Source organism: Callithrix jacchus, chromosome 17 (genome assembly GCF_049354715.1).
Source record: "Callithrix jacchus isolate 240 chromosome 17, calJac240_pri, whole genome shotgun sequence".
NCBI classification, from domain to species: domain Eukaryota; kingdom Metazoa; phylum Chordata; class Mammalia; order Primates; family Cebidae; genus Callithrix; species Callithrix jacchus.
In genome coordinates, this window is record NC_133518.1 from 75,581,705 (window position 1) to 75,602,837 (window position 21,133).

The window sequence follows — 21,133 nt, forward strand, 5'->3', positions numbered from 1 at the left end:
CTTTGGGGAAGGTGTCATAACTTCCCAAGCAAAGCAACTTCCTTAAAGCTGTTGTACCTATCTAGTAAGGGGGTTCTCAGTGCAGCACCGCCAGCACTGCACAGGGAGTCGCTGTGCTTGCCAAAGTCCATGCCCTGAGACACCTCTGGGCCTCCTTGGAAATCACAGTAGCAGAAGAGGGGGTATAGAATTAAGAACATGTGGTCAGGGCAGTTTACACGGCCAGTATAAACAGTTGTGTTGGGGATGACAGGCGGCAGAAGGGTGGTGCACGACATCTCCTCCGGCAGCACCATCCCTGAGCACATGAGTCATGAGCCACAAGCTCAGCTCTCTTGTTCCTAGAGATGATGCCTTCGCTTTACTCTTTTGGCCCGTCCTCACCAAGATCCAACCAGACTTTTGAAATTTTTATTTGACCGAGTGGGGTGGGAGCCCAGGAATAGCTGAACAGCTAAATAAATGCTGGTATAAATGTTATTTTCTAGTATTTTGGAATTAATAAAAATAAGGTAGCTGAGCAGCTTTTGAGTGATCAAAATACTGTTGTCTTAGGTCAAAGCTAATTAAATGGATGTTTCCTTGAGTTCCAGAGTAAATTTTTGAAGACATATACTTCACATATGTGAAAACCGAAGAAGTCTTTGAGGCAGTAAATCCTTTTTTTCTTCTTACTCTGTCTCCAGGCTGGAGTGCAGTGGTGCAATCTCAGCTCACTGCCACCTCCACCTCCCGGGTTCGAGTTATTCTCCTGCCTCAGCCTCCCGAGTAACTGGGACTTCAAGCGTATGCCACCATGCCTAGCTAATTTTTGTATTTTTAGTAGAGATGGTGTTTTACGATGTTGACCAGGATGGTCTCAATTTCCTGACCTCATGGTATGCCTACCTTGGCCTCCCAAAGTGCTGGGATTACAGGTGTGAGCCGTCATGCCCAGCCAATAAATCTTTACTTCAAGAACAGATAGTGCTTTGACTTAAAGCTTCTCTCCTGGTTTGAAAGGAATTCCCAGTGAGTACTAGGCATTACAAGAGAAATTGGGAGCAGAGTTAGGGAAGCATATAATATGTGTGTATGTGTGTGTGAGAGGTACACACACATACACATTTTTATATATTTGTTCATCCTGGGACACACTTGAGAGTAATTACACAAGAATGACAGACATGAACCAGGACCATCCGAGGAAACCAAGAGGTCACCCTAGACTTCGGCTTGCTGCCTCTGATGTCCACAGGCCCATCAGCCAGGATTTAGGGTAGTGTCTACTTGGAACAATTGTGGGTGTTGCTTCTGGTGGCAGGAATATGGAGAAGAAGACGGTAGTGGAAAGCCACCTATGGTGAATCTTTAATATCATGCAGTTCTTCAGACAGCATTTGAGAAATTATTCTCCAGTTTTCCTTATTGAAATGCCAGTGTCTGCTCTCTAGGTTCTGGGAGCAGCTCTCACACTTGCCATCACACAGCCATGTAAATATCTGTTTTCATGTTGGGAGGTCCCCATTCTGAACTCTGAGCTCTATAAGGGCAGTGACTAACATCTTTCAGAACTGCTCCCTCAGTGCTGAAATGTGGCGTGTGATATTCTATCTCAGCTACCCAGTGGATGCTTAGGGCCCATTCAGAATCCTGTGCCATTTGCATGTTACATACATGAACTTACCATCCATCAGTGTTTGGGGCAAAACAGAGGAAGAAAGCCTTGGAAGAAGGGCTGAGGAAAGTGAGGACAACTTAAACAGAGGTGCGGACATGAGAGCAAGCAGGCTGTGTGTAGAATAGTAGCATGTGTGTGCCGAGGGCAAGGGATAGAAGAACAGTAACAGAAAGGGACGGGCCAAAATGGAAGCTGGGATTCAGATCTGAGACTTGATTCTGTTTGCAGTGGGGAGGGACATGTTTTAAGAAGCTTCCTCTGGCAGCCAGCCGGATGAACTGAAGGAAGGAAAGCTCATAGCAGCCGCTCCCAAACACCATTGCCCCGCAGAACCACTTCTTTTATCACTCACTGTATGTATGTTGAAAATGCTCATCCCAGACCCTGCAGTCTCTGTGTCTACTCAGAGAAGACTCGTGCAATGCAATTAGAGTGTGACCCAGGAATCTGCATTTTTAAAGAGGCTCCCACGGTGACACTAACGCGGGTGATCCCGGGTCTCTGTGTGAATAACACTGGCTAAGAGCACAGACAGCTCTTAGAAAACTCAGCATCATTGAGATCAGTTATCTCCAGGACTGGATGCCGAAAAGATACATTAGAGTTTAGTTTTATATTTGTGTATCTCTTTTGTTTGATTGCATTTGGGCTTTTGGGGGTTTTGTTTCATTGCTATTTCCTAAGCAAAGGTGTATGGATGTTTAACAAACAAAGAAACAAAAATATACAAGTTATTAAGTTTCCAGCTGAATGAGCCTTCAGGAAATGATCAGACCTGTGTGACCAGCAGGAGACCTGCCTTCCACTTATTCCACAATTACTGTCTTGATTTTCAGCCCCATAGACTAAGGTTAAAAATGTTTAGCCCCATTGACTAAGGTGATAAAAGTGCATTTTTGGTGCATTTGATAATGTTCATGATATATTAGAATAATAAGATATGCATAGCTGGATAATTTAAGTAGACATATTATGGCAAATGCTCACGTTTTTACCAGTTGAACACACAGTAAAACATTTTTTTCATCCACCTGTCTAAATGCCTTGAAATGTTAGTCTGAGCTGAGATGTGCGTCTTAGAAATTGGAGGACCTCTGTACCTTCTCCTCCAAAATCTGTGAACATACTGTCTCCCCTTGGAAGTCCTGATTTGCTTCCAGTGACTCTGAGAAGCCCTGTGGTTTCTAAGCTGGCTATGCTTGGAAACCTCTCCTCACCCTTGTACCCTCCCCACACCCTGGGGAGACTTGGCGGTGGACAGCCCAGCCCTCATTGCTTCAGGCTTTAGGAAGAAACCCTCTCTTTTCTTGGTGTGATTTTCTTAGAGTTTGTCTTTCTTAAACCTCCAGGATCTGAAAAGGCAGGATTAGGGGGTGGGCTTAGGAGAAAGGGATCAGGAAGATGACAGAGTTGCCTTTTCATCCAAACCTTAGGAGGTCTCCAGCTTACCCATGGCTCAGCCCAGGTCACCAGGACCACCCTAGGGTTTGAACCCAAAGCATTAGTTAAGAATGAAGAGGGGTTTTGTCCTCTTACCTGTCTTCCCAGGGAACCCATGGGAAAGGTGGGCAACTGGAAGAGGGCTGGAGACGGCCTGGTCAGGGCACCTTGTCCCCCTGGTGCCTGCTGTCTGAGCACTGCTCCAAAGGACTCGAATGCCCTGTGGGGCCTGCTCCTGCACACCTGCCTTTCATGCAGCCGGCCCATCTGTTGGTGCTTTTTCTTTCAGGAGGAGATGGGCATCTCCTGTGAGCTGCTGGAATTGGACTTCCTCAAATGCAGCGTGGGATTTCCTTTCATGAGGTCAAAGTCGAAGGTAAGGGACACAGACAGGGCCCTTCCTCGGCAGCAGGCCCCCAGCCCTTCCCACCAGCCACCAGTGCCACCGCTGCCTCCCTGGGGTGAGGTGTCCTCCCACACCCCTGCCTCCCATTGCAGCTTGGGTGGCCACTGCAGCCCTGACACAGCCCTGACACTCTCCTGTCCCTGGCAGTGCCGCAGCCCTGGCACTCTCCTGTCCCTGGCAGTGCACACCAAGGTCTACTCCAGAGGGGCTGCATCATGTGGTCCTTCTCTTTGATTCACATGATGTGCCCCAAATGTGAAAGTGAAGGACGCGCCACGGCCTTTGCACTTTGGCAGGCACCATAGAGTTGGCCTTCCTAAAATATTTTTTTCCGGGACATTCCGTGCCTCTGAGTCTCCAAGACAACAGAAGAGAAGATGTGGTCTGTCACCTATAGTCCTGACTCTGTCACTCCCTTGGGTGCTCACAGTTTTCTGAAGAGACCTCTCAAAATTCTCAAAACGTAAATAAATGTATCCCACTTCATTTTTTAAAAGAGCAATGAAATTAAGTCACTTTGGAATTGGTCTGGAGACAGATTTCTAAGTTCAAATAGTATATGATGTGCCATCATGATAAGGAGATACAAACATAGGTAAAAATATATGGTGTATGGAGGCAAAACTAGGATCTAAAAGACCAAATCTCCCTTTGGAAAGGGAAGCTATTTTCCCTGCCATGATTTGAAAGAAATTTCGTATTCCTCTGTCTGCCCTATTTCCCTTAAAAAAGTGAAAGCTGGCCAGGTGTGGTGGCTCATGCCTGTAATCCCAGCACTTTGGGAGGCCGAGGCAGGTGGATCACAAGGGCAGGAGACTGGGACCATCCTGACTAACACAGTGAAACCATGTCTCTATTAAAAATACAAAAACAATTAGCCAGATGTGGTAGCATTTGCCTATAGTCCCAGCTACTCGGGAGGCTGAGGCAGGAGACTCGCTTGAACCTGGGAGGTGGAGGTTGCAGTGAGCCGAGATCGTGCCACAGCACTCCAGCCTAGGCCACAGAGTGAGACTCCATCTCAAAAAAAAAAAGTGAAAACTTAATCTGCCTGGGTCATACAGTCAGATCATTTTAATCTCCAAGGCTCTTTGGTCCCAGTATCTAGTAGCGGTTTGTAAACCGATGGTGAGAATGTTCTGGTGAGGGAGAAGACTTGGTCATTTCTTAGCAAATCACTTGAATCCATAAACCCCATTGAATGCACCCGGATCTTGGACTTCCCAGCCTTCAGAACTGTGAGAAATAAATGTTTAAACCACCAGGCTGGGGTAACTTGTGATAGAATCCCAAACTGACTAGGGCAAAAGGTATTAACTTTCTCACTATTAGGGTCAGTGTTGTTCAGTGCTGTGTTCGCCTCTCACCCAGGATAATCTATCTCGTGAACCTAAAAATCATGTTAGTGTGTCACTACCAGTGTGAACATCCTGTGATTTGGGGAACACTGCCCCAGACAAATGGCATTTACCCTGTACATGTCAGGAATGTGGGAGGAACCCCTGGGTAGGGGTTATAGGACCAGGTTCTAACAAACTGTGTGATCTTGGCTAAACCACAGTGGCTCTTATGCCCATGACTCCTCAGATTTTTTTCTGCCTCTGTTCCTCATTCTGTCCACATTCACCCCAGGAGGAGCAAAACCCCAATAAGTGGCTGCCCTTGGAAAATGGATTAATAGGTCAAGTCTTGCTAGACTCCAGGTAGGGTAAGGGTGGAGATGAGGGAGGATGACCCCAATCCGTGGATGCCGTTGCCTATGCTTATGTGGCACCTCTCCACACAAATGTAATTAAAATCTTTTGAGTAACAGATAATAGATTTAATTGAAAAACCTGTAACAGTTTCCATTTCGTTTTACACTCCAGCCTATGTCACATACTAGACCTAAGATGTGTCTTTCTCTCTCTAGCAGAGTGTTAAATTTTGTCAACTTTTCTTTTTTTTTTTTTGGAGATTAGTCTCTCTGTGTCACTCTCACTGTCAGGTGGGAGTGCAGTGGCACAATCTTGGCTCACTGCAACCTCCGTCTCCTGGATTCAAGCAATTCTCCTGTCTCAGCCTCAGCTACCCTGGTAGCTGGGATTACAGGAACCCACCACGATGCCTAGCTAATTTGTGTGTGTGTGTGTGTGTGTGTGTGTGTGTGTATGTGTGTGTGTGTGTGTTTAGTAGAGACGGGGTTTCACGATGTTGGTTGGCCAGGCTGGTCCCAAACTCCTGACTTCAAATGATCCACCCTCCTCAGCCTCCCAAAGTGCTGGGATTACAGGCGTGAGTCAACGTGCCGGGCCAACATTTATTAACCTTCAAAATAGTGATAGAGCCCAAGGAAGTGTGAACACTGGAATGTGTGTTGTTTTCCCAGCTGGTAATGCCACCACTTTCCTCTCACAGATGCTGGGACCTGTGGCAAGACTGACTAAACCTGGGGCTGGGGGCGTGGGAGCAGAGGGTGATTCCCGGAGAAAGCCCAGCAAGTCACCCAGCAGAGACGGGGCTCCCTCTGTCTGCAGCCCAGCATGCGCTCCCATGACTAGAACAAATTACCATGGGCTGGGTGGTTGAAACAATAGACATGTATTTCTCACAGTTCTTAGGCTGAGAAGTTCAAGGTCAAGGTGCTGGCAGTTCAGTTCCTGGGGAGAGCTCTCTTCCTGGTTTGTAGGCAACATCTTCTCTATGTCTGCTCATCTGGCTTTTCCTTGGTGTGTGTGCGTGGAGAGGGAGAGAGATCTTTGTCTTTCCTCCTTCTTAGTGCACTAATTCCCTCATGAAGGCCACACCCTCATGACCTCATCTGAACCTAATTACCTCCCAAAGACCTCACCTCCACATACTGTCACATAGCCTTCCATATATTAATTTGAGGAGTGGTGGGGGGGACACAAACATTCAGTGCAGAAGACTTTTCAACACTCTTCCGATCCTAACCACACGCAGGAGAATGTTTCCCATCATGCTAGCATATCTTTAACACTTCTCTATCACTAGCTCATCTGCCTTTTCAACGAAGATGGAGTAGATCTTACGCTCAGGCTTCCACAGGCAGCAGAATTCAGCATTGCTGTGTTTTCATTGTATTCATTTTTACCAGTGAACAATTTATAGCACTATCATAGATGGGAATCCAGGATCTCTTTTTGGCAAGTGATCCGGGATTCCCATCTATGATCGTACTATAAGTTGTTCTTTTAAAATAATCTTTAAAAGAGTAAGGCAACAAAAATATGAAGCAAATATCCCAGGTGATATAATTTGCAGACGTGGCAGAAATTGGAAAGATGGTAGGTGAGTGAAACTTAGAAAGTCCCAGCTTAAGAGCGTAAATGCATCACTTCCTGAAGAGAGCCTTGGGGGCTGAACGGGAGAAACAGGTCCCTGGCCCGAGCATGTGTCAGGCTTGGTTTTACTGTTAAAGCTGCGTGTCTGGCCTGACAGTCAGAAAGCTGTGCATAAAACATAAAGCTCAGCGTGCAAATGAGCTTCCAGAGGTCACACACTGCAGAAGATGGAAGAGAGCAGTTTAAGTTTGGAATGCCTGCTGATGCCAAATACCACTTCCTTTTTCCCTAGTATGAATTCAGCGTGATCTTTGATACAAGCCACCTGTCTGGGGAAGAGGAAGTTCTCAGCTTCATTGTTACTGCTCAGAGGTAAGGGGGGTTTAAACACTTTTTTCAAAGATAAAAGATTTATGGGACCCGGAAGGATGTGTCCCGGTCAAGCTTTGATAATTCCCAGGATGCTAAGGAGGAAGAAATAGTTACTCAGTGATAAAGCCTTGAGCCACGAAGCGGAATTGGATCTCTTGGGGGCTGTGGTTCTCTAGTGCTGCTTGCGTAGCCACCACTGCAGACTAAGCTGAGAAGAACTAGGCATCAGCCACTCAGAGATTATGATTCTACAGCTGAGGAGAGACAGACCCAGAGAGGTGAGGCTCTAGTCCGGGGTCAGTTCCCACTCAGCCATATATTTCCCAGATCAGACAGATGACCTCTGAAAATTGTCAGGCTGGATTCACTGCTTCTTATGGACATGGGACTGCATCTCTTGATGGGGAGGGTGCGGGGCACCTGCAGCCTGAGGGCCTGGCCAAGCCTGTTGGCAGAGTCCCCAAGAGATGCTACTAAAGAGAGGGCTTAACCTGGAAGCCAAGTGGATGGATAGGGAAGGGGATCGTGGAATGGCAGCTTCTCCCCTCAGGAACATGTGCCTGCCCCTTCCAGGATAGCCACCAGTGACTGCGAGGGCCTCTGGGGAGTTACGAGGTACCTTCTCCAGGCCAGATCCAAAATGCCTTGAAGCAGCATCTAGGTAGAACTTGGCTGGTGACTTCAGTGGGGGCGGGGGAGGGGGCATTTGGGTGAGTGAACAGGAAGACACAAGCTTTGATTGGGGTAGTGGTTGGACACCCAAGGCAACCTTTTCATTTTCACTTGGAAATGATCTTAAACTTAACAGAAGTGTTGCAATAATAGTGCAAGGAACTGCTATATACCCTTTACCCAGATTCACCCGGTGCTCACATTTCACACCATCTATTTCATCGTTCTCTTTCTATATAGTTTTTTTTCTTAACCACATGACAGTAAGTTGCAGAAATCATGCCTCTCGATTCATAAATACTTCAGTGTACATTGCCAAGAATGGCTGTTCTCTGAAGACTGTGGTGTAGTTACCAAATTCCGGAAGCTGAACATGGACACGACGCTGTTAGCTAATCTGCAGTTTATGTTCTGATGATGCCAGTTATCTCAGTGTCTTTTTAGCCACTTCTTTTTACTGGTTGACAAGACTTGGTCATTTTCTGTTCACACTACTTTCAAGATCACGCAGTTTACATTCACATGAAACATGACTGTCATCTAATAGAAACTCATGCAAAGTGTAGAGAGGGTAGATTTCATTCCCACTGCACAAATCCAGAAGGGTTTTTCAGTGGGGAGGTAGCATTTAAACGAAGGAGTCTGTTTTCAGGCTGAAGCAACATGGGTACAGCAGTGAGGGCATCCATGGGGCAGGAAGCACTGTTACACCTGTGTAGGTGGTGGGCACAGGAGTGCACTGGGCATTCATGCACCTTCTCAGAAGAAGAATGGGGAGCACACAAGCACAGTGGGAGGTGGGGCTGAAAGAGGAGCCTGGGCTAGACCATGGGGGGCAAAGGTCACCTCAGAAAATCTGGACTATATCCTGATGGCACTGAGGAGCCACTGAAAATTTTCAAAACTTAGAGTGGCACAGCGCAATAGCTTGGCCCCCGAGCATGAGTTGAATTTGGTAAGGGCGGCCGATGCCCATTCGAACCTGAAGATTCTCGTTCTCTTTCCATTTCTTGGATCTGCAGAACACTGGCCGTTGCTGGGGAGACCCATCAATGTGCTCTCTCAGTCCTTCCACACCTGAGGCAGCCTGTGTGCCTGGAAAGGAATGTGACATGGAAGAGATTTGCCTTGTCAGAAAAGAAGATACTTCCTGCCTCCACCTCATTCAGGGCTAATCATAGCAGTCAGAGGGCAGGGAGCCAATAATGCAGTCATGAAAGGTTCATTTGTTAGGATAACATGTCCACACAGCAGCAGTGCTCTGGTTTTGAATGCATATTAGAATCACCTGGGGAGCCTTCAAAAATATTGATGCCTGATCTACCCCCAAAGACTCTGACCAAATTGGCCTGGGGTGAGACCTGGGCAATGGGTTTTCAAAGGGGCTCACCAAATGATTCTAACGAGCAGCCAAGGCTAAGAACCACCATTTATAATCCCTTACTCTGCGCTGGGCACATTTTCACTCAATAAATATGTACTGTGCACCTTCTGTTTACCAGTTGCAGTGCTAAATCCTGGGCACACATGAAAATGACAGTAACCTACTGAATTCAAGAACACCCCCCGTGTACACTAACAGTGCTGCATAGCTTCAGAAAGCACTAGGATCTGTAGCTTCAATAATATAAAAATGCCTAATTTCTTACATCACCAACGTTAAGGTGGCCATAGTATCTTTAAACGCACACCAGAATATTTTAGACACTCATTTCAGGCATTGGTGAGGATATGGTCTGACTGCCCCAGAGGGCACCTGCAGCACTTGACTCCCTGCTATCACGGAAGGATCCTTAAATCTCCTTATCTTGAAAACTACAGTTAAAATCTCAATCGTTCCTTTCTTCCGTCACTGCCCTTTGAAGGTCTCTTTGCCTCCTCGTAGATGTAGGAGGACATAAAGTTGAGACTGAGCAGTTTCCGGAGACCTCTCCTCTCCGCAGCCAGCAGCCTGGCCTTTGCAGACCACTGGAAAGCATCCCAGCTCACGAGCTTTTGGAATGATGGGAAGCCTTTTGATGTTTGGCGTTTTTATCTCAACTTTTCAACTTAGCTCATTCTGGAGCAGTCACACGATGACAGATGAGACTGTTGGGCCTAAGCCGGCTAAACAAAGGGCAGGGCAAGACCTGGCAGGATGCTAGGGTGGGGGCGGGAACGGGCCAGGATGGTGTCTGTCCATCCGCAGGGGAGTCGCCTTTGGCCTGCCCACAGCAGTGATCCTGAGGTTTCTGTCATCCCTTGGGAAAGGAAGGATAGAGAAGTCAGGCTGTGTGGGCACCTGATCCTGCTGCTTTTGCAAACTGTGGCCCCTGAGGGACTGATGTCACCCCACGTAGGAAGACAGACGAGGAGCCAGGGCAGAGACTGTGGCCCTGTGTGGTCAGGATCATACAGCACCATTGTTTCAGAACAATAGGAGAGAAGGGATGTGAGAGCTGTTTAGGTACTGTTGCCATTCAGCACTTGCTGGGTGGGAGAGGAAGGCAGTGGGCAGGGCTTGAAGGGGGGCAGAGAGGGGGCAGAGAGAGGGCACAGAGCAGACAGGGACTCAGCAGATGTTCTGGGAATCACATCTGCGATGGGTGGGGAGTGTTCAGGATGAGCTGAGTCTAGCCTAGGCAGGTCTGGGGGACTCTTGTTCCATCCATGGAGGGTGAACTTGGGAACCAACTGTGAATACAGGTTCAGGAACATGCACCCAAGAGCTGTGCATTTACCCAAAGCAGTCGTTTCTCTGGAATGATGATCACAATTTATAGTAGAAATTTAATAAAGTAATAAAGGGAAACTAGGTCTTCTCTGTTCTCCTCCTGTTTCTTCTTCTTATCCCTTCTTTTGCTCCTCTTCCTTCTCACCCCCAAATCTGGCATCAGGAACAGGAGTCACAGCCAAGAGATCCTTAGTTTCAAGTCTGACCCTGAGCTGGTTGCAATCTCAGCTCTGGTTTGCAGGGGGGGGCCTTGGGCAGGTTACCTGACCTATTGAGCTCCTCCTTAACTGTCAAAGGTGGGTGCTCCATCTCCCTCCGGGGCTGCTCTGAGGTCTCAGATCATGCTGAGAAATGCCTGGCATTGTGCCTGGCACCTAGTAGCCACTTAACAGCATCAGTTCCTTCATGTCACTTTTCCAGAATGATCTCCTAAGAATCCCCATTCTGTGCTTTCTCACCCGGAGCGGGAGGCCTTATGTGAACCTGCTATAGCCAAGGTCTGTAGCAAGAGTTCCATGATGCTGATAGCAGTAGGTGTGGCCAGGGCCTCTTTCCTGGGCTTGGCTGTCCATGGATGATGGGTGGTCCCTTCAGATGAGACATAGCTGCTGAAGTCGAGCAGCCCTCTTCCTGGCTGCAGTGACCTAACTTCACTGGTCCATTGTTTGTGAAAGAGGCACATACAGAAGTAGTTCACACGGGGGGTACCCTGCCCATAACCCCTCAGCCTTCACCCTTCCCAAACTATCCCCTGGAAACTGGGCAGATTCCAGCTCCCAGCACTGGCCACCCTGCTGAGGCTTTCTCTGGCCAAAGCCCACTCACATGCCTGACAGGCAGGTGACAGGGGATTCATTCTCCCCACCCCCACCCCAGCAGCAGCAGCGGCTTTTACGAGTCAGTGGATAAAGGCCTGGCTCCCATGTTCTCAGCTAGGAAGACTGACTGCTGACAGCACAGCCCTCCTGCCTGGTGTGCCTTTACTGTCCTCCTTCCTTTGCTGTCTCCCCCTCCACTTCTGCTGCTCTTTCCTGGGCCGCCTCCCGAGTAAACTACTTACGCTCACATCTTTGCATGGGACGCAACCAAGACAATAGAGCACCCTCTACGGATGTGTACAGGGACCACAAACAGAACTGAGGACACTGAGGTGCCATCTGCCCATGGAGAATGTAGAGGTTCAGCTCTAAAGTGGAAGAGCGAAAGCCCACTGCCAGATGGCTCATGTTGGCCAGCGTTCATTCATTCTCTCCCTGCACAGTGGCAACCTGGAGCGCTCTGAATCCCTGCATGACAACACCCTCACGCTGATGGTGCCGCTGATGCACGAGGTGGACACATCCATCACTGGGTGAGTAGCCCGGTCCTCGTTGCCACAACACAGGAGTGCCCTCCAGTGGAACACTGTGCTTCTCATATTTGCATGTGTAGCCAGCCAGGAGCCAGGAGCCAGGAGCTGTGCCACCCCTGCTTCCTTTCAGCCTTGAAAAGCAGGAGGAAGCTTTAGCTGCAGGAACTCATACCCTCCTCCCTCCTTTTTTCTCCTCTGTCCCAGCTACCCACACACCTGACAGATAACCTGAGAAGTTTGACGACAAGTTTAAGCCCCATAATTTCTTTGAACATTCCTTATACCTTTATATGCATATATTCCCACCCACCCCCAGTTCCTTCAGAATGCTGTACAGTAACAGGCAGTATGGCTCCTGGGATTAAAATCTCAGCTGGAAGCTGCTGGACCAGAGGTTACCACTAGATGTGTCTCCAGCCCTGGCTCCAGGTGGGCCACTTTTGATTAGCTCCACAGTCAGTGCTAGCCCTGCTGGCTTCTGTTAACGCCTTCTGCGGAGCCGGAGGTGGCTCTTCCTGATGTCTGAATGGACTGGAATGGGCAGGGAACCATCCCAACGGCCACACCATGTGTCCACGTGAAGTCCGCAGCCATTCAGTGCCGCTGGCATTGTTGGAAAGCAGGACCCTGAGCCGCGGTCTGTGGAGACCTGAGACAGCCTGGGCCAGCTTTCAGCCTAAGCCCTGACCTGGACAAATGAGAACTCAGTTTCTTTCCAGCTTCAGAAAACCGAGTGCATGCCTCTTTGATAGTGGGGAGAAAAGATTTACACAATTAGTTTAGATCAGATGAGGACCCACGGAACCCCTGACCCAAATGCAAGCTGAACTTTCTGGAGGTTCACAGTTTCTCATTTTTCAGTTTCCACATGCTTCTGGGTCCCAGCCTTGCCTGGAAGTGGGAATGCTGATCCGTGGCAGGGAAAGCCGTCCCTGTACTCGCCCACGCTCTGCTGGGAGCCAGAGGAATGAGACTCCAGGCTTTTCTGTTACTGAGCTCCTGGAGGTTTTGATCATGTTTTTTAAACATGAGGCACTGGTGGAAAATATTTGCAAATTAGCATATTTTTGCCCCTGTTCACAGCTCTATTTTTAGCTGTATCATTTATTTACTTGTCTCATCGAAGGCACAGCAAGAATATACCCAGAACCAAGCCCTATCCTTGGGGACAAAGAGAAAACATCCCTCCCCGCTCCCCCTCAGATGACACTTGATCATGTAGTCAGGCCTTAGAGGACCTCGTTGGGAGGTGTTAACAGCCCCTGATGAACTCATCAGGTAAACAAATGAGTCAACCTCTGATCTCTCCAGGAACCTGAAACTGTTATTGCCATTAGGTAATGCTGGGAACTCACTATATTACTAAAATAATGCACTAAACGATGAAAATAGATGAGTTGTTGTCCATTGGGACTTAGTTGTTGCGTTTGGGTAAAGGTGAGTGCGTGGCCTCCAGCATCTAGAACCTGATGTTTGTCTGGGAGTGTCAGTCTGAGCTTCGTTTCTTCTCAGGGATTTGCTCAGATAAGCAACGTGGATAGTATTGTGCAAACTGAGCCCAAATTCTTCTCACCGCTTAGGTTGCCTCTGAAATCCAAGGGAAAATGCCATCAATGAACAGACTCAGCTTTCAAATGCCTAACTTCTAGTCATCTCGGTAGTCTGACAAATTAAGTTTTTTAAGTGAATTGTCATAGAGTGGGGTTTAGGATGCCGAATATATAACTCATTTGTATTTATTTTTTAAAAGCTCATCATCATCATCTTCAACCCATAAAACATTTTTCAAATGTCAAAACAAAATGGGTACTTTTTAAAAAGTTTTCAGAAGCTCAGAGCTACGATACTCTTCCTTGTGATTTCAGAAAGGTAATCCCAGTACGTACTTCTGCATTGCAGCTTATTGACCTGACCTAAAATGAGAAGACACTACTTTACGTGCCTGGTCGGCACAATCCTGCTTTGTCTGTTCATGCGAGAGAGAAGTAACAGCCCAGCAGGGGAGCACTGCGTGGAAGACGGGGCTAAATGGAGACAAATGTTTGCTTCTCAGAATGGCAGTGATGGCGGGTGCTTGACCGTGGGTAGGGATGACAGATTTCATGCTTTCCTCTTTCAGAATCATGTCTCCAACCTCCTTTGTATATGGCGAGTCCATGGATGCAGCCAACTTCGTTCAGCTGGATGACCTGGAGTGTCACTTTCAGCCCATCAATATCACCCTTCAGGTACCCACCCCTGGACCATCTCTGTCCCTGGGGGCTAACAGAAGGGCACATGGGATGTCTCTCCTACAGAGGGCCGGGCTGTTGTCAGGAGAAACCCTTCTGTGGATGGCTGGTGTGGTGTGTGTGCGCCCACCCACAGAATGAATCCATTCCCTCCCTGGTACTCTGCTGTGCAGGCCCCTCGGCTTTCCAGGACTTGGGAGGAGAGGTCCATGTGATGAATGCCACTTTTCCCCAAGAAGGCCTGTGCGTGGTGGAGGCATCGGCCAATGTCCCAGCCCAGATGTCCTCATAAGGACCCTTTTCTGTTCTCCATCATTCTCCATCTTCCAGGCAGGGCTGCCTCAGAGGATTTGCTGTGTCCCTTCCTCCTGGGATGTTCTTGCCAAGTCATCCTGGAGCCCATTCCTCCCACAGGAACAGCCTTTCAGAAGGGCAGTTTTATGAGAGCAGGGCCATGTGAGCCCGTGAACCCTCCCACGGGAGGCATGCTCCTCCCTCACTGAGCCGTTGCCTCAGGCTCACAGGCGTTGTTTCCAGCAAGTCCACTTGGTGTAGATGGGGGACAGCGGGAAGGACACTGCTTCTTCTCTTAGTTGGGGGTTAGCAAACTTTTGCTGAAAAGGGCCACAGGGTAATTTAGGCTTTGTGGGCCATTCGTCCTCTGCAGCAACTATTCACCCATACTTCTGTAGTGCAAAGGCAGCCATAGATAACATCAAAACGAAACCTTAGTTCCTTATAGACAGTGAAATTTGAATTTCATTTAATTTTCACATCATGAAATGTGATTCTTCTTTTGATTTTTTTTTTTTTTTTAGTCGCTTAAAGACATAAAACCATTCTTAGCTCATAGGCTGTAGGACAGCAGGCACTGGACCAGATTTGGCCTTGGGTGGGAGTTTGCTGACCTGTGTTTTAATTTGTGAGTTCTCAGGCCAGTGCAGTTCAACCTGTGGATCTGTGAATGTAAAGCTCAAGGGACCTGACATCCGCTAGTCCAGACCCCTCAGTTGGCAAACACAAGAAAATGCAGGCCCAAGCAAGGAAGGACCTGCTGATGGTCCCAGAGCTGGGAGAAGCCGGGCTGGGGTCAAAACCTGGCAGCACTGGCCAGACCCCGTATGGATGAAGTGAGGCAGATGGGCCCAGCTCGCCCACAGGACCCTGCAGGCCATATCTCCTCACTCTCTGGTTCTACCTCCCAGAGCTCTTCTCTGCATCTTGCATCCTTCCCCATGGAGAAATGGTTTCCCACTCTGGCATTCACTGCTGTGGCTAAATAATAATTATTTTCTTTCCTTGTGGCCTTTCTTTCCTAGGTGGACTTAGGGGATGACAGATAATGACAGGGTGAGGGTCTAGAGAATGTGGCAGTAAAACATTTGTGGACTCTGGCAAACAATGGTCTTCCTCTCTCCAGAGTATTCACCCAGCAACCTATCCCTGAAACCATGATAGATAACACATGTCCCCAGCTCACAGAGGATGTGCCTTCTAACCAGCTAAGCCCCCGCTGTCATACCCTGCCCTTGATTTACGGGGGAGAAGGGAAGGATGGGGCTAGAGTTTACTTTTGAGACAGTAGAGTGATTGCTGTGAATAGCGCCCCTGCATTTCTGAATTGCTTCTCGGAGTTATTTTATTTTTCTCCTTTGCTTTTCGTAACTGGGCAGGAAATAAAGACTAGATGAGTTTATTTCATTTTAGTTGTTTATACTCCTTCCTACTTTTATATAAAGTTTTGGGGTGTCTTGCATTTAAAGATAGGTTCAGAAAATTATTTAGAAGGGTTCAAGTGACACAGACCATGCAAAGAAGAGGGTCCGAGTGCTGAAGAAGGAAAGAAGAATGGGGTTTGCACAGAAGATACCGAATGTTCTTATCATCCTCTGGAAAAAAAAAGAAAGAAATCTGAGGGTCTGAAGCTTACCTTTCAGTTGTTTCTCTGAAGGTAATTTTTACAGGGAGCTTAAAGTTTGGTATTCGGGCAAATAGCGTTCTTCACATCTGACCTGAAATAGGACCCAGGCTAGCGAATCCGGCCCTGGGGGATGAGTGATTGGCATGCCCCTTATGTAAACTCCTCCGCCATCCATTGCCGGAGGAAGTGCACAGCATTCAATCTAGGGCTGAGAGAGTTGGGTCCGAAAGATTGATGGTGTGTGCCGTTGATTAGAAGGAGATCCTCTTGGGTTAGCGAAGCCCACTTTTTCCTTGTGAATTGTCCGCCTGCTGATTTATTGGTAGGATGGTGCTGTGGTTGTCCCGCAGGAAGGTCCCTGACCAGGCTGGCAGTGATAATGACCAGAAGGTGAAAACAGTGCGGGAGGAGGCCAGGAATACGGAGAAGATGCTTCTATATTTCCTTATTTCAGTAACATTGTTCCTGAAGGAGAACATAAGACTTTCCATATGGACAGATGTTTCCATGTTTTTGCAAAAAATCGGTTACTCAGCAAGCCACATAATTGTTTAAAGACTCCACTGTTGCTGAAGACGGGAGAGAAGCAGCAACACTAGTCTTGGGCCTGCTTTCTATTTTCATCACAGTTTTTAAACAGATACATTAATTTGTCGACAACTGAAAGGCTTTTTTGGCATCAAAATTTAAACCATTTCCCCACCTGAAAACAAGTGGCCAAAAATAATGCAGATATTGCACATGAACTTTTGCAGAGAATCCAATATAAAGACATTTGTTAAAGATGGTAATACAAGCTCTCCTTCCTCCTGGCTCTGATGAGGGAAATAGTGTAAATCAGTATCTTTTTCTTCATTGCTTACCCCCATTCATGCTTGAATTGGGATTTCCCAGACACCCCAGGAGGAGTCTTTTTAATTCTGTGCACTCAAGTTTCATTTCAAATTAGTTATCTCAGCGATGGTCAGATGCTCCTTCCTCTTCTATGTCTTCAGGTTGTTTCGGTGAATATTGTTCTTTTTTGGATCAAGAGTTGGCAACAACCGCTCGTCTGCTCCATCAGTTTTTATCTATTTATTCTTTGAAGCAGAATCAACTATTGCAAAAAAGCAAAGACATGGTTTTCTAGGGAAGAGCTGGCTGAGCTGGGTCTTTATACATCCAGTCATGTGTGAAGACCTGGTAAGATTTCTGGCTTTTTTTTTGGCTCTGCCCTTCTGACCTCAACTTCAGAGTTGCAGAGTCCTTGGATTCTCTATCTAGTCCCCAGGCCACCAAGCAGCGTGGCATTTCTTCCTCTCTTCTACTCATCCTTTTTAAATTGACAAAACTTACATATTTTACTCATCTTTCTAAAAATAACATCTTTATTGAGATATGATTACGTACCTTAAAGTTCACCCGTTTAAAACATACAATGTAATTATTTTAATGTTTACAGAATTGTAAAACCATCCTCATCTAATTTTAGAATATTAACAAAAATTTTTCGTATTAATTTTTGTGGGTACGTGGTGGGCGTATACATTTATGCTGTACATGAGATGTTTTTACAAGCATGCAGTACGTACTAATCGTGTAAAGTGGAGGTAATCTTCCCCTCCAGAAATCCTTTGTGTTTCAAACAATCCAGTTATACTCTTAGTTACTTTAAAATGTACAATTAAATTATTATTGACTAGTCACCCTATTGTGGGGACAAATGCTGCGTCTTACTCTTTCCTTCTTCCTTCCTTCCTTCCTTTTTTTGAGATGGAGTCTCTGTTGCCCAGGCTGGACTGCAGTGGTGCAATCTCAGCTCACTGAAACCTCCACCTCCTGGGTTCAAGTGATTCTCCTGCCTCAGCCTCCCAGGTAGCTAGGACTACAGGCTTGTGCCACCCTGCCCAGCTAATTTTTGTTTTTTGGTAGAGATGGGGTTTCACCATGTTGGCCAGGATGGTCTCGATCTCTTGACCTCGTGATCCGCCCACCTCAGCCTCCCAAAGTGTTGGGATTACAGGCATGAGCCACCCCGCCCGGCCTCTTTCTATTTTTTTAATCCATCGACTATCCCTCTCTTCCCCCATAGTCATCTTCCCACTGCCCTTCCCAGGCTCTGATTACTGTCCCTCTACCCTCTGTCTCCATGAGTTCAGTCGTTTTGGTTCAGTTTTGTTTGGTTTTCACAGATAAGAACATGTGATGTTTGTCTTCATCTTTCCATACCTGGCTTCTTTCTTTCTTTCTTTCCTTTTTTTTTTTTTTTTAAGACAGTGTCTCACTGTCATGCAGGCTGGAGTACAGTGGTGCAGTCTCGGCTAATTGCAGCCTCATCCTTCTGGGCTCAAGCAATCCTCCCACTTCAGCCTCCTGAGTAGCCAGGATGATAAGCACATGTCACCATGCCTGACTAATTTTTTTTTGTTGGGGGGGAGTTGGGGATGGGTTTTAGATATGGGGTTTCACCACATTGCCCAGGCTGGTCTCGAACTCCTGGCCTCAAGCAATCTGCCTGCTTAGTCTCCCAAGGCTTATTTCACTTAGCATAGTCACTCCAGTTCCATCCATGTTGTTGCAAAATTTTGTAACATTTTGATCACCCCCAAAATAAATTCCAGCCTTTTGGCCAGAACCACCATCTTCTAGTAATTCACCAAAATTCACAAAGGGAAAGAGGAGAGGCCCCTGCTGTATGTTCTCTATGACTTTTAGAAAACATGGAATTGGGCCAGGTGTGGTGGCTCACACCTCTAATCCCAGCACTTTGGGAGGCTAAGGTGGGCAGACTACGAGGTCAGGAGTTCGAGACCAACCTGGCCAACGGTGAAACCCCATTTCTACTTTTAAAAATACAAAAATTAGCCAGGTGTGGTGGCAGGCATCTGTAGTCCCAGCTATTCAGGAGGCTGAGGCAGGAGAATCACTTGAACCCGGGAGGCAGAGGTTGCAGTGAGCCAAGACCATGCCATTGTACTCCAGCCTGGGCAACAAGAGTGAAACTCTGTCTCAAAAAAAAGAAGAAGAAGAAAACATGAATTGTTCCTTTGGCCACATATGTGGGAATCTGTAAGAAAGGTGATATTGTAGACATCAAAGGAATGGGCACTACTCAAAAAGGAATGCCCCACAAGTGTGACCGCAGCTGAACTGGAAGAGACTACAGTGTTACCAGCATGCTGTTGGCATTGTTGCACACAAACAAGTTAAGGGCAAGATTCTTGCCAAGAGAATTAATGTGTGTATTGAGCACATTAAGGACTGTAAGAGTCAAGATAGCTTCCTGAAACGCATGAAGGAAAATGATCAGAAAAAAAGGAAGCTGGCCAGGCGCAGTGGCTCATACCTGTAATCCCAGCACTTTGGGAGGCTGAAGCAGGTAGATAACCTGAAGTCATGAGTTTGAGACCAACCTGGCCAACATGGTGAAACTCCATCTCTACTAAAATATAAAAATTCGGCAGGCATGGTGACAGGCTCCTGTAATGCCACCTACTCCAGAGGCTGAGGCAGGGAGAATCGCTTGAACCCAGAAGGCGGAGGTTGCAGTGAGCCAAGATTGCACCACTGCACTCTAGCCTGGGCGACAGAGTGAGACTCTGTCTCAAAAAAAAAAAAAAAAAGAAGGAGGAGGAGGAGGAGGAGGAAGCCAAAGAGAAAGGTGCCTGGGTTCAACTGAAGTACCAGCCTGACCCCCAGAGAAGCACACCCCCAGAGGACCAGTGGAGAGGAACCTGAACTGCTGGAACCTATTCCCTATGAAATCATGGCATAATAGGTGCAAAAAAAAAAAATAAGAGACCTCTGGACTGAAATATGAAAAATTCCGAACCCATTGACATAACTTCTTGTATTAATTCCCTATTCTTGCTGTAACAAATAACAACATTTGTGGCTTAAAACAACACAAATTTATTATCTTACAGTTCTGAGAACCGAAGTCCAAAATGGGCCTCACTGGGCTGAAACCAGTGTCAGGCCTCTGTTCCTGCCAGAGGCACGGGGGACAATCCACTTCTTGCCTCTTTTCAGCCTCTGAGGGCCACTTGGACTCTTTGGCTCATGGCCCCCTTCCATGTCCAAAGCCAGCAATGGCTGGCTGAGTCTTAGGATGTTCTCTTTCTGATCTGACTTCTGCCTCTTCCCTCCAGAAGGATCCTTGTCAGTACAATGTGCTAACCTGGATAATCCAAGATAACCTCTTTATTTTAAGGTCACCTGATTAGCAACCGGAATTCTCCCTGGCCACATGACATTCACAGGTTCCACAAATGAGGACCTGGACATCTTTGGGGGCCCGTGACACTGCCTGTCATACTCCCTGTTCTTCCTGCTCCCCAGCCTTAAGCAACCACAAATCTGCTTCGTGTCTTTAGAGATCTACTCACCTTTTTTATTCCTCTGTAGATTGTTTCTCCCTTGAGTTTCAGGTTTTTTCTCTCCCTCCTTGCTCTTATTGGTCTCTGTGCCCTCCATCTTTTTCCTCATTTCTCAGAAAATGATTGACTTCTGGAGACAGAAAATGGAGAAATGCTAGGGAAAATAAGAGGGGCAAAGTTTTATAGAACCAAATGCTGGGACAGAAGAGGGGTGCAGTCGTGCAAGTGATAAGCTGCAGGGGCGCTGGAAACCACATCGCTGGCTGCTGTAGTAAACACAGCCCTTTCTGTATATTAGGTCACTTGGTTTTGGGATGACCCACTCGGTCCTTGAGGGCCTCGGCTACCTCATACTAGCAAAAGAAAGAGGTTGGACCAGATCAGTGCGTCTCAAGGGGTGGTTCTTGGGCCAGCAGCATCAGCACCTCCTGGGGCCATGTTAGAAATGTGACTCTGCCAGCCCCATCCTAGACCTACTGGGTCTGAAACTCTGGGCATGACCCCCACTCTATGACCGCCACCAGTGTGTGTGTTAATAAGCCCCTCTGGTTGTTCTGATGTTATACTGAAGTTTGAGAACCACTGGACTAGATTATGATGTCTGAGTTTTCACCAAGTGTAACATTCTATGACTAAATTCCTGAACCACTGGACTAGATTATGATGTCTGAGTTTTCACCAAGTGTAACATTCTATGACTAAATTCCTATGCATGTAAAAAAAAT

At 47.2% G+C, this 21,133-nt stretch overlaps 1 protein-coding gene and 1 long non-coding RNA gene across 7 annotated transcripts in view; one reads left to right on the forward strand and one right to left on the reverse strand.

Annotated features, from left to right (window-relative positions):
* The window catches only part of ITGA9 (integrin subunit alpha 9), a 375,338-nt gene that overhangs the window by 276,868 nt on the left and 77,337 nt on the right, over positions 1-21,133 (forward strand). For all 6 annotated transcript variants that reach the window (XM_035278480.3, XM_035278481.3, XM_054247151.2 and 3 more), the window contains 4 exons: positions 3,390-3,476; positions 7,083-7,162; positions 11,809-11,898; positions 14,018-14,126. In XM_035278480.3, the coding sequence (XP_035134371.3) occupies positions 3,390-3,476; positions 7,083-7,162; positions 11,809-11,898; positions 14,018-14,126 (366 nt within the window). The remainder of the gene's footprint in view (positions 1-3,389; positions 3,477-7,082; positions 7,163-11,808; positions 11,899-14,017; positions 14,127-21,133) is intronic.
* On the reverse strand, positions 13,351-20,975 carry LOC128930026 (uncharacterized). Its single transcript, XR_008477502.2, has 3 exons — positions 20,886-20,975; positions 20,418-20,538; positions 13,351-13,485 (listed from the first exon to the last, which is right to left on the reverse strand). It is a non-coding gene; the product is annotated as an uncharacterized LOC128930026 (long non-coding RNA).